Here is a 13,567-nt window from a genome sequence, read left to right as displayed (position 1 = left end):
AAACGACTCTCGTCTGCTTTTACAACTGACTGCAGTTGCATTTCGTTTAAGGCTATCTATTATATCGTGATAACATAGAAAGCTGATTCAGCCGATCTCCAGTCAGTGTCCTATGTATGTTACAGTTTACTGATACGGGATATTTTTAACGGTTCGTGAACGGACTTTTTGCACACATTTCACTACTCTGGAGCCAAACTTGGAGCCGTGTTAATTGTAGTTCTCCATAGAACATACCCGTGGTTTCGTCGAGATCAGTAATACACTATTCACTGTTACACTCGAAGTTTAAGACTTTAAAAAGGGAAATATCTATGGTGCCGGATTGGTGATCAGCTGTGTAATTTGCCATGTAAGCGCAATCGGTAGAGCACTCTTTTATATTAAAGGAGGTCACGGGTTCGATCACCGGACAGGCTTCACACTATTCACCTGCCAGGGATTTGAAGAACCAGCTCTTGGTTACTTAAGGAGATCAAAGATGATTGAACGCGTGCCCTCCCGTTCTTTAGGTGGACAGCATATCTACTACGCCATAGCGACCTTAGTTGCATTCGTTGAAATGTGTGTATCGTCGGTGATATTTTTTATTAAAGCAACTGCAAAATTAGTAAGCTTAAGTGTACGTTCAAGTCAAACATTAAACAAAAACAAGTTGAAACTACCGGGATACTTAATGGGGTATTTAGTCTATCGTTTTAAACGTACAGCCGCCGTGACTGTTATATTGCGTTATCCTTGTTATGCCTTATATACGCTATCCACGTGTCGGCACACAATTAAACAAAAACTACAAAACAGTCCAATGTAATCGACGGTTTCACGTTTGCAGCGCTTTGTGACTTATTCGATTTTAAATGTTTATAGACAAGAAAGTATTTTCAATACTCGTGTCATTTTGCTCCCTGGTTAATAATGTTATATTATCCCTTAATATGTCATAAAAACTTGGAAAAATTGAAGTTTTGTTAATCTGTAACAGTCCATTTAAGGAAATCAATGTTCATCGCTCAACCTTCTCGAACAAATATGACCGTTTTTATAAGCGCATATTGCACAGTTTACAAACAAAAGCAGGCAATTAGTTGAAACTATATCATTCTTTTACAGCGAGTGTTGCAATTGTTTTTATCACAACACAATCTCTGTGGCATCAATATTTACATATGACATATTTCATGCTGCATTAAACAATGGAAACAAAACAAAGTTTAGTTTCATTCGATTCGTTTATAACTTTAATCAAGTATTCACTTGTACAAGCAGTTTTAAAATATAATACGCATATTCGATAATTTCGAGAGAATAGAAAATCTCAAGAACGAAACATGGATTGAAATCATATAAGCACCGAGTAAACAGAGACACAGTGTCAATAAGTCAATAATGAAAGCACTATTCAGTGTAACATTAAGAAGTAATAAACACATTTCGCTCCTTTATCAAACGTTATGTTTTTCTACTCCTCTTGACTGTCATCTAAGTATCCGCTCAACAGTGTTACTTAACCGGATCGGATTCACTAGACAGCCGCAACCAGTCATATGATTCACTAGACAGCCGCAACCAGTCAAATGACTTACTTTACAGCCGCAACCAGTGAAATGTTGAGACGAAGACACGTTGTTGGTTGTATTAACACGGTGATGAACAGTAGCATTAGCTGAATGTCCGTGTTGCACGAGTTCTATGCGCCCGTCGATTCCATGAAAGCTGATAAACGCATGCAGTAAAAATTAGAGGCATGTAACGCACATTGTTAAACTGCTTAAACATACAAGACATCTGATACTGAAAGACACTCTTTAGTAATGGGAGGCGGAAAACTACAACGGGCGAGGCATGGTATGGTATTGCGAAAGGGGGGGTTAGAGGGTTAGGGTTAGGGTTAGGGTTAGTGTTAGGGGTCGGGTTAGGGTTTGGGTTAGCCTAAACCCAACCCTAACCCTAACCCGACCCCTAACCCTAACCCGTACCCTAACCCTTTTTTGGGGTTATCACCCCTGACCATGCCACGCCCGTTGTAGTTTTCCGCCTCCCTTTAGTAATAGCTCTATAAAATACATCGCGAACAAGACATATAAAATAGTTCTTCTTGAATGCTCTTAGCTTTTATGTGTAAATACTTGGTTTAATTGCAATTATGTGTTATACATAAAATAAGTTAAATGCTATACCCGTTCGGCTGATCCACTATTTTCCGTATCAATGTATAGTAATTTTGCGCAAAATGTTTCCAACAAGCCACCCGTATCCGTTAGCTTCATCTTCATAGCCTCGTCTACTTATGTAGCAAGATCTTTAATGACATTGTTAAAACATGATAAATTTTGGAATCCCAATTAAGGCGCAAAAGATGCACTCATTTTAAGGACATGTCAATTTTAAATACGAAGTGTCGCAAATGATTAAACCTGGATTTTGAAAACCTTGTACCTAAACGATATACATATTAAGTTTTCATATCTATAGGTGATTAAAAATAAAAAAACTTAATATTTGTTACAACAATAAAGCGTTGTAATTATAATTATATAGGCATGTTTAGCTTGCGTATGCTACATGGCGTATGGTACATGGCGTTGATATTAAGACGTATCGGTGTGACGTGATTTATGTGAACTCGATTATTTAAAATGTGCACAAATAAAACATTAGTGGAATACGTTCGGAAGGTTTTGGGGTCGAGAGGATTGTCCTATATCAAAATTAAAAATATATTTAGGGTATGAGACAATCTTCTTGTGTTCTAAATCAAATGTTGAACCCGTGTAGCTCGGTGAGGGCTTGTTCGTTTAACTATGTATTTGTTACTTCTTAAAAGGATCACGAAATCGACATGCTAGTTTACTGAAGAAGACACAACAGTTTACGCCAGCTTAACACAATTACAAATATTTCCACTGAAAGTTAATCATGTGCATTATAAATGTCCAACCATTCCTAATGTACAGACCCAAACTCAAAATGTTATGCCAGCTTAACAAAATTTAACTAGATTTAAACTCTGTATTGAATCGCTCGCATTCCCAGTCATTTCTTGTTTCAAGACCCGGACGTAATGTTACGCCGGCATTACAAAATTTGTAACCCCCATACCAAATTATATAATTGTAGTACGGTCGGCACAGCGTGACCGCGTTAACCTAAGGCCTCTTGAACAATATTGCTATCACAAATCTTATTTTGCCAAATATAAAATATCAAGCCTCACCATTTATTAGACTGTTACAGGTAAACAGGCGTATTTGTAACAAAACAAGATAACACATGCCCAAGCATACGATCCACAGGTCCACAGTCACAAATGGTTCTTATTAATTTATTTGATAAATTTGTCCACTTTGTATGTATATCCCGGATAGGTCATATAGCATGGCGTTTTGCTGGTGGAGCATTACCCCACATCGTAATTACCTCATGAAAATAGTCAAATATAATACAATAGGGATAGATCTAGTGACCGAATGATCAGAAAAAAAGAGTGTTTCCGTTTTTGCTTCAGTGCCTTCTTATTGCATTTTAGTGCTCTCCTTGGTTATCTGAGAGTTTTTACACTGTGTACACAACAACTACTTCTTTGACACTAATGGTGTCGATTCAGTTCATTATTGGTGAGATACCATTGTCATCCTATGCCGACACTCGATCAACGTCATCGGTGTTTTTTTATAATAACTTGACAGAGACGCTCCATTTATTTGTATCACTTCATCTTCAAACACGTTCATTTCCACCTGTTGGTCAAATCATGGTAAATGTTTATATACGCTTCGATGCCATGCTCGCTGCAACGTTTCTGATTGGTTGCTATATTATTTTTTATATAAAAGCGAGATTATACGATTTTGTCAAATATTTATGAATTGATATAAAATGTGTAAAAAACTTATTATACATATATTTCAATATAAATTAACATAAAAGTTACGAAGAACATGTCTCGAAAAATGCGAAATACCGGTAAGCCAGATATTTAATTCTAAAATCGAAAATGTCTGTACAGTTAAATTCGCCAGCATGTATATCATGCATGTACGATGTGAATCTAAATTAAGTTCAACGGTTAATTTGAAATTCCTGCAACGATATATATACATACGACACACAAACAAAGCATTTTATGAAATTCGTCCGCAATGTATAATTTTTCTTGCCTATTTTGTGTTATTGTAACATATTTTATCAATACATTACAATTAAACACATATGAAAAATCGCATTGTCTCGCTTTAATTGCGTTACTATATAACGTGCTGTTTTTGGAATTAGGTTTAAATGTCTTATTACTACGCTGGTTAGTCATTGTATTCCTCGCGATTTGGATTACCTCGGCGTTGCTGGTGTACGCTGGTGAGTCATTGTATTCACGATTTGCACGACCTCGGCAATGCTGGTGTACGCTGGTGAGTCTGTGTATTCACTGCGATTTGCATCACCCCTGCGATGCTGGTGTACGCTGGTGAGGCATTGTATTCACGATATGCACGACCTCGGCAATGCTGGTGTACGCTGGTGAGTCATTGTATTCACCGCGAGTGGCATCACTTCGGCGATGCTGGTGTACGCTGGTGAGTCATTGTATTCGCCGCGAGTTGCATCATCTCGGCGATGCTGGTGTACGCTGGTGAGTCAATGTATTCACTGCGATTTGCACCACCTCGGCAATCCTGGTGTACGCTGGTGAGTCATTGTATTCACCGCGAGTTGCATCATCTCGGCAATGCTGGTGTACGCAGGTGAGTCAATGTATTCACTGCGATTTGCACCACCTCGGCAATGCTGGTGTACGCTGGTGAGTCATTGTATTCTCCGCGATTTGCATCACCTCGGCAATTCTGTTGTTCGCTATTTTGTCATTGTATTCACCTTCATTTTAACCACCTCAGAAATGCTGGTTTACGCTGGTGAGTCATTGTTTTCACCGCGATTTGAACCACCTAGGCAATTCTCGTGTTCGCTATTGAGTCATTGTATTCACCGCGATTTGAACCACCTCGGCAATGCTTGTGTACGCTGGTGAGTCATTGTATTCACGATTTTCACCTCACAGCAATGATGGTGTACACTGGTGAGTCATTGTATTCACGATTTGCAGGACCTCGGCAATGCTGGTGTACGCTGGTGAGCCATTGTATTCACTGCGATTTGCACGACTTCGGCAATGCTGGTGTACGCTGGTGAGTCAGTGTATTCACCGCGATTTGCACCACCTCGGCGATGCTGGTGTATGCTGGTAAATCATTGTATTCACGATTTGCACCGCCTCGGCAATGCTGATGTACGCTGGTGAGCCATTGCATTCACCGCAATTTGAACCATCTCGGAAATCCTGGAGTACGCTGTTGAGTCGTTGTATTCACCGCGATTTGCACGACTTCGGCAATGCTTGTGTACGCTGGTGAGTCATTGAATTCACGATTTGCACCACCTCAGCAATGCTGGTGTACGCTGGTGAGGCATTGTATTCACTGCAAATTGAACCACCTCGGCAATCCAGGTGTACGCTGGTGTGTCATTGTATTCACCACGATTTGCACCACATCGGCAATGCTGGTGTACGCTGTCGAGTCATTGTATTCACCGCGATTTGCACCACGTCGGCAATGCTGTTGTACGCTGTCGAGTCATTGTATTCACCGCGATTTGCACCACCTCGACAATGCAGGTGTACGCTGGTGAGTCATTATATTCACGATTTGCACCACCTCGGCAATGCTGGTGCACGCTTTTGAGTCATTGTATTCACCACGATTTGCACGTTTTCGGCAATGCTGGTGTACGCTGGTGAGTCATTGTATTCACGATTTGCACCACCTCAGCACTGCTGGTGTACGCCGGCGAGTCTTTGTATTCACGATGTGCACAACCTCAGCAATGCAGGTGAACGCTAGTGAGTTATTGAATTCACGATTTGCACCACATCGGCAATGCTGGTGTACGCTGGTGAGTCATTGTATTCACCGCGATTTGAACTACCTCGGCAATTCTGGTTTTCGCTATTGAGTCATTGTATTCACCGCGATTTGCACCACCTCGGCAATGCTGGTGTACGCTGGTGAGTCATTGTATAAACCACGATTTGAACCATCTCAGCAATGCTGATGTACGCTGGTGAATCATTGCATTCACTACGATTTGAACCATCTCGACAATGCTTGTGTACGCTTGTGAGTCATTGTATTCACGATTTGCACCACCTCGGCAGTGCTGTCGAACGCTGGAGAGTCAGTGTATTCACGATATGAATCACCTCGGCAATGCTGGTTTACGCTGGTGAGTCATTGTATTCACGATTTGAACCACCTTGGTAGTAAACAAACAATAACGACTTCGTGAGGATAAAATCTCGGCTGCTTTTACAACTGACTGCAGTTGCATTTCGTTGCCCGTGTATGTAATGGTTTACCGTTGCGGGATATGTTGAACGGTTCGTGAACCGACTCTCGTCTTCTTTTACAACTGACTGCAGTTGCATTTCGTTCAAAGCTATCTTTTAAATCGTGCTTAAATAGAAAGCCTAACGCTGATTTAGCCGCGGTCGAGTCAGTTTTCTGACTATGTAATGGTTAACCGTTGCGGGATACGTTTAGCGGTTGGTGAACCGCCTCTCGTCTGCTTTTACAGCTGACTGCAGTTGCATTTCCTTTAACGCTATCTATTATATCGTGATAACATAAAAAGCCTTACGCTGATTAAGCCGCTTTCGAGTCAGTGTCCTGTGTATGTCATGGTTTACCGTTGCGGGATATGTTTAACGGTTGGTGAACCGAATCTCGTCTGCTTTGACAGCTGACTGCAGTTGCATTTAGTTTACAGCTATCGATTATATCGTGATAACATAGAAAGCCTTACGCTGATTAAGCCGATTTTGAGTCAGTGTCCTGTGTATGTAATGGTTTACCGTTGCGGGATATGTTTAACGGTTGGTGAACCGCCTCTCGTCTGCTTTTACAACTGACTGCAGCTGCATTTCCTTTAACGCTATCTATTCTATCGTGATTACATTGAAAGCCTTACGCTGATTAAGCCGCTTTCGAGTCAGTGTCCTGTGTATGTAATGGTTTACCGTTGCGGGATATGTTTAACGGTTCGTGAACCGAATCTTGACTGCTTTGACAGCTGACTGCAGTTGCATTTCGTTTACAGCTATCTATTATATCGTGATAACATAGAAAGCCTTACGCTGATTTAGCCACTTTTGAGTCAGTGTCCTGTGTATGTAATGGTTTACCGTTGCGGGATATGTTTAACGGTTGGTGAACCGCCTCTCGTCTGCTTTTACAACTGACTGCTGCTGCATTTCCTTTAACGCTATCTATTATATCGTGATAACATAGAAAGTCTATCGCTGATTCAGCCGCACTCGAGTCAGTGTCTGGTGTATGTCACGGTTTAACTCGTATTAATTGCATGCCATTATCAACGGTCACCGGCTCGAATAACAGCGCTTTAATGCAAGACGAAAGGACACCAGTCTACGTTGGTTCATCCACAACAAAAAGCTGATTTAGCAGGCGCATAAGGCGTGTGGTTGCAGAATTTAATAATTCCATATGTATGTGCTATATTTGTATATATATGTTGTATTTTTCCATTTGTGTGTGGTATAATTGCATATATATGTTATATAATTTCATATATTTATGGTGAAATCCGATATATGTATTGCATAACAAATATGTATTGTATAATTTCATATTTATATTCGATATTTTCATATATATGTTCTAAAAGTTCATATATGTATGCAAAATGTTGATATATATATGGTATAATTCTTATATGTGTGTGGTATAATTTCCAAAATATGTGTGTGTTATAAGCTTTCATATATGTGTGCAATAATTCCATATGTTTGTTGTGAAATTTTCATATATATGTTCTATTATTTGCATCATGGGAATTTTTTTTAACAGGCGTGACTGAAAAGCGGAGATGGCTAAATCCCACGTAAAGGGCTTTAAGTGGAAGGAAAAGGACTCATAAATATTAAAGCTGAAATTTCAATTATATTTTATGAGTTGTTTATTAAGATTATTAGTACATTTCTGTTGTATATATTGGAAAATATTCAAAATAATTCATGTGCGGCCCTTTCCGTTTATAGAAAGCCCTGTCCTTGGAAAGGGGCACTTCCCGCAATTCAGTCATACCGATTTGAAACGAAGGATTTCAATTGACGGGATACAATTTAATAAATATTTAAGTTATTAACAATTTTAGATCGATTTTAGCATATCTTATGGCGGTATATGATTTAGTAAACTTTACGAGAATCGATCGGAATTTGTGCGATCAGTTTAGTTGGTAGAATTTCGTAAAAAGTGCTTATCATGTGAGCGCCTTCGAGCTGGAGAAAACGATATGGTGTTTACGTTAAAAGAACATTTTAAATAAAAAAAAGAGGGTCGAATAAGCCCTCTTGATTTTGGTCCGAATAAGGCTGAAGCCGAATAGACACAAGTATAAGGACTAGACCGAATAATCCTGCTACAGGGAAAATGGACGCTTGTTAAATGTGAAAAATACAACTCATCGTGACAATTCACTCGTGAAGAAGACACACAGACGCACTTAACGCTCGAAGAAGCCATACCCGCTTTTAAGTCATATCCGTTAAAAATATTTCCCAGGATGGAAATTATAGGACATATATATGAAAATTTTAAAACAAACATATTGAATTATTGCACACACATATGAAAGTTTAGAACACACAAATATTTTGAAAATTATACCACACAAATATAAGAATTATACCACATATATATCAAAATATTGCATACACATATGCAGAGCTTCAGATAATTTTTTCAGTCGAGGGGTATTTCACTCATGAAATTTTTAATTGAGGAGTACAAATCAAAATCCGATAATTTTAAGGAGTATTTATATCCAAAGGATGAGAATTAATAATAAATTGTACATGTAGTGTTAACTCGCTATAACAAGCAAGCAGTCTTGTACACAATAAAACGATCACATTTGTTTTATTTAACAGTTGTTCTGTTTTTTTGCCCTTGGCTTATAAGCAGCCATTAATCTATTTTTCCGTCTTGATTTGGCAAGCCACTGTTTAGCACACACTATACAGCCACGATCAAAATCTTCGAAGCTTGGCCCACAAAACTTGTTTATTATATGTGTATTTCGGCTGCCATTTAAAAAGTGCTTAAAGGAAAAAGGTTTTTCCATAGTGCCACACAGGAGATAACTGTTAGTAAAAATTAAATGCTTGAAGTTGGGCGATTCGGATTTTATCGAACGTGATGTCAAATGTTTTCACCATAAGCGTATATCGATTCTCAACAATGCAGCGGGGAGCCCGTTGTGTCAACATCGGTCTTTATCGTGGGCCAAAATGAAATGATACTGTTCTGACTGAGGAGTATATTAGGTCGGGAACCACATTCTATACATAAATCGTCATGTCACTACGTTTTTACCGGTGTGGACACAATAACGGGAACCAGTCATGTTTACATGAATTCATATGCATGTATAAACGGCTAATACGCATTGAAATTGCACACGATGCGTAATCCGAATTTAGCCAGGATTTTTTTTTATCGACAAAATTTTAAGTCATGCGTATTTTCTTTTTTTTCATGCGTATTTTACGCAAATACGCATCTTATCTGGCCCTCTGCACATATGAACTTTTCGAACATATATATGAAAATATCGAACATAAATATGAAATTATACAACATATATTTGTTATGCAATACATATAACGGATTTTACCATATATATATGAATGTATACATCATATATATGCAACTATACCACACAAAAATGGAAATACAGCACATATTATATTCAAATATACCACATAAATATGGAAACATTGAATTTTGCAACGTTTGACACGCCATACCACATAAGTATGGAAACATTGAATTTTGCAACGTTTGACACGCCATAGGCGCAACACTACACTTACAACATGTTTTAGTAATGTGAACATTGAGGTGTTTGTAGCCGATGCCGAAATCACTGCAACAAGTGCTATAGTTTATATTGATGAGACTTTCTGCAGAGTTATGATATAGACAGAAATATTTTGTATTGTTACAATATATGGTATGAACCCACGAACTTATAAATTAAATTATACTATGGGCGATTCCATGCTGCAATTCATATAACAAATGTTTTGTTTCATTTGATGCGATAAAACTTTACTTGAGTATACATTTGTACAGGCAGTATAAACATATATACGAATATTCGATAGTTTCGAAACAAAAGAAAAACACCGCATTTACGAAACATGCATACAAAATTAGAATAAGAAATGTGCAGTGTCAAAATTGAAAGCACTGTTCAGTGTTATATTGTGTATTAATAAGCAAATGTCGCTATTGTAATCCCAAATCAGTATGTATTTCTACTCATCTTGAATAATTTCTATCAGCTCTACAGTGTTGCTCAAACGGATAGGATTCTCTCTGTTCTGTATGTTCTGTCGATATTCTTCATCCATTGTCCAGCCGCAACCAGTGCAATAGTGTGACGAAGACACGTTGCAGGTTCTATGAACATCAGGAAGAGCAGTAGCATTCGCATATGTATGTCCGTTTTGAACAAGTACAATACGCATGTCGATCGCATGACAACTGTTAAACGTAAACAGCACATATTAAAGGCGTATTACTGAATATGTAATTCACTGAGTTTCCGTCACTCTAGAAAGCACCCGCACAGTTAATTCTGATATTCTTTTGATGAAAAAAAAAACTTCTTAAAAGAGCTTTGCCATCTAACTCGCAAACTAAATATTTTTCAAAACAAACTAATTGCTATACCCGTTAGGCTTACTTGAGTTCTCGGCCTTCGAAGAACACCCTCCTTCTTGTTTGCAGCAATCCTGCTATCATCAAAACCAGAATCACTGCTCCAAGTATGAACATGACAGGTAGAGAAGGCATTGTACTTCTCGATTTACCTGAATTAAAATATAATCTAAAATATTAATACTTCAATTAAACTGCATCAAATATATTTCAGAATCATTTCCTGTTCTCTGTTTAATAAAGAAATTGAGTAAACGCCTCCATAAATGTGTATATATTTGAAAGAAAACACTTACGACAACATACGATTTAATATTTAAAAATAAAAAAAATTGTATTAAGTTTTAGTTAAATAGTCTTTAAAACACAGCAGTTTATACTTATAAAGCAAACCGCGTATTTTAATATCTGCAGGCAAACGTTATCAAATGAATGCAAAAGAATGCGCCTTTTATAGACGCTTAACGGTTGGAATGTTATATCATTTTCGTTTTTGAAACATGGAATCCCAATTGAAAACTTGTTTGGTTCCTTGTTAGTGTTGTGTATCAGTCGTCCCGTTCAATAGACCAGGTAGTAGTATGTTATCTTTATAGAGACCGGGCGATAAGTTTGAATTATAAAAACGGAAGAAAATATGTCAATAGGCTTGGTGATTCAGTCGGTCTCTCCGCGATAAGAGGACATAATTAGTATTATTCTATATTTAAACAATACAGGTACATGTGCGTAAACATTTGCGTGACGAATCACAGATACTGCAAGTAGAACATTTTTGTATGTGGTAAACGTTTCGTACGTTGACACGGCCGCTAATCACGGGCTCCACCTCTTTTTTGAGTTGCATTAATAAATGAGACAATGCTATTTCCGAGGTGGCGCTTGAAAGCAATTTTTGTATACAGTATTATAAAGATCATATTTACGGAGTATGCAATGCATAGGAATCAAAACTCTTGCTGCCTTATTTTTTAAAGTTGTTGCCCCTTATAACTGTTTGTACTAAAATTGAGTTCGGAAAAATATAATAAGATGTAGCATCTTTAAACTTCAAAAGTCGGTAGATTACATGTAAGGGTTGTGCAATGCACAACAACCATAATACATGCTTACACAATTTAAGAGTTATTGTCCTATGTTTATTTTTGTTCTTTAATGTGTTATACGGAGCATATCTCAAAACCTGAGTAGATCTGAGGGACTGTGCAGTGCACAAGGGTCGTATGGGATATAAAAAAATACAATTCGTGGGTTTTACTATGACTTTAGGGATAGTAACAGCATCATAACCATAGCTGTTGAATCGTTTTTGATAGTGTTATTGTCCTTTGTTAAATTTTTTCCGGAGTACAGCTCAAAAAGCAAAATATGTTTCAACTTGAAACTTTATAAGTTGGTGGATTTTATTGAGTGAGTGTTTACGTCTTGCACCCATATGATACATGTTATTGCAATTTGTTAATTGCTGTACTTTTTTTTACGGAGCATATCTAAAAAGCAAACGAGGTATCAACGTGAATATTAATATGTTGGTAGATCTTATAGAGGTAATGTGCAATGCTACTAACCATAACTCTTGCTGCTCTTTTTAGAGTTACTGCCCTATGCTATTTTGTGCAAACTACGTCCAAATTATTTCTCGAACACTAACAGATGTATCAGATGAAAATGTATAAGCAGCTAGATTATTACAGGCAAACTTAGTGAACGTTAACTATAACTCTTGCATATTTTTTCATTATTATTGCCCTTTGTTTATATTTTAATATAAATGCTCTACGGAGCATATATTTAAACCTATAGGTGGAATGATCTTGAAACTAAATAGCAAGGACATTTTATTGATGGAATGTATTTTGCACGAGAACCAAACCTCTTGATTTTATAGTGTGAGAGCAATTGACTTTTGTTTATTTATTACATTTAAATTTAAATGAAATATATCTTGCAAACTAGTATACATACCGACTTAACAATCCAAAGGTAAATATATCAAAATGATGGACATTGTAGTGCACAAGGGCCATTACTTCTGTTTTAATCATTTCGTAATTGTCAGCGTGAGTCATTAACACATTTCCTTTGTGAATGCTCATGGTGAAATTTTGCACCGTCCCTATCGCGACTACAATATGTGGCATCAAGGCAAAACTGCAAAGGTATGAAGCTTGCATTGTTAGAAAACCAGTTCTTAAACTGAACTTCCAATGCCCTCTAGCAATAAAGCATGTGTGGATACTTCAGGCACGACACTGACATTTCTAGTGTTTATAATAATGTCTTATTTTGGTATATTAATAAAATAAGCATCCATTAAAGGGGCCTTTTCACAGATTTTGGCATGTATTGAAGTTTGTCATTAAATGCTTTATATTGATAAATGTAAACATTGGATCTATAAAGCTCCGGTAAAAAAAAAAATTAAGTAAACCTCAACTGGGCTCTAACCACTGACCCCTGGAGTAAAAGTCTATCGCATAGACCACTCGGCCATCCGTGCACATACACCGAGTGATATATTTTATACTTTATATACGCAATCGCGTAGTATCCCAAAACATAACGACAACAGCAGAGCTCTCAAAATTATTCAATCGTTTCGCGTTGCAACGCTTTATAATTTTCAGCTTTTGAAATCGTCAAAAAATGCATATAATGGATATTCTAAAGCATGGTAGATGTTCAGTATTACTGTTTCCTCATAAATATCATAACTACAACGAAAATTTGCAAATCTGAAACAATTTTGTTTAATTTTGTTAATT

At 37.4% G+C, this 13,567-nt stretch overlaps 1 protein-coding gene across 1 annotated transcript; it reads right to left on the bottom strand.

Annotated features, from left to right (window-relative positions):
• Positions 1-10,245: 10,245 nt before the first annotated feature.
• LOC127852214 (uncharacterized) lies at positions 10,246-10,949 on the bottom strand. The gene is made up of 2 exons (XM_052386099.1): positions 10,828-10,949; positions 10,246-10,625 (listed from the first exon to the last, which is right to left on the bottom strand). The coding sequence occupies exons 1-2, from the start codon at positions 10,935-10,937 to the stop codon at positions 10,397-10,399; spliced, it is 339 nt and encodes a 112-aa protein (XP_052242059.1). The 5' UTR covers positions 10,938-10,949; the 3' UTR covers positions 10,246-10,396.
• Between the last annotated feature and the right edge of the window lie 2,618 nt (positions 10,950-13,567).

The sequence above is a fragment of the Dreissena polymorpha genome, chromosome 12 (genome assembly GCF_020536995.1).
Source record: "Dreissena polymorpha isolate Duluth1 chromosome 12, UMN_Dpol_1.0, whole genome shotgun sequence".
In the NCBI taxonomy this organism is placed as follows: Eukaryota; Metazoa; Mollusca; class Bivalvia; order Myida; family Dreissenidae; genus Dreissena; species Dreissena polymorpha.
The sequence above is the reverse complement of the archived record's forward strand: the minus strand, read 5'-3'. Positions and strand labels throughout refer to the sequence as shown.

What these genes read in the sequence shown, in the direction of transcription:
- LOC127852214 (XM_052386099.1), bottom strand. Translation starts at nt 10,937, where the DNA reads ATGCCTTCTCTACCTGTCATGTTCATACTTGGAGCAGTGATTCTGGTT. An exon ending in TTCGAAGGCCGAGAACTCAA is followed by an intron (nt 10,626 to 10,827) that starts GTAAGCCTAACG and finishes TACGTTTAACAG; the next exon opens with TTGTCATGCGATCGACATGC.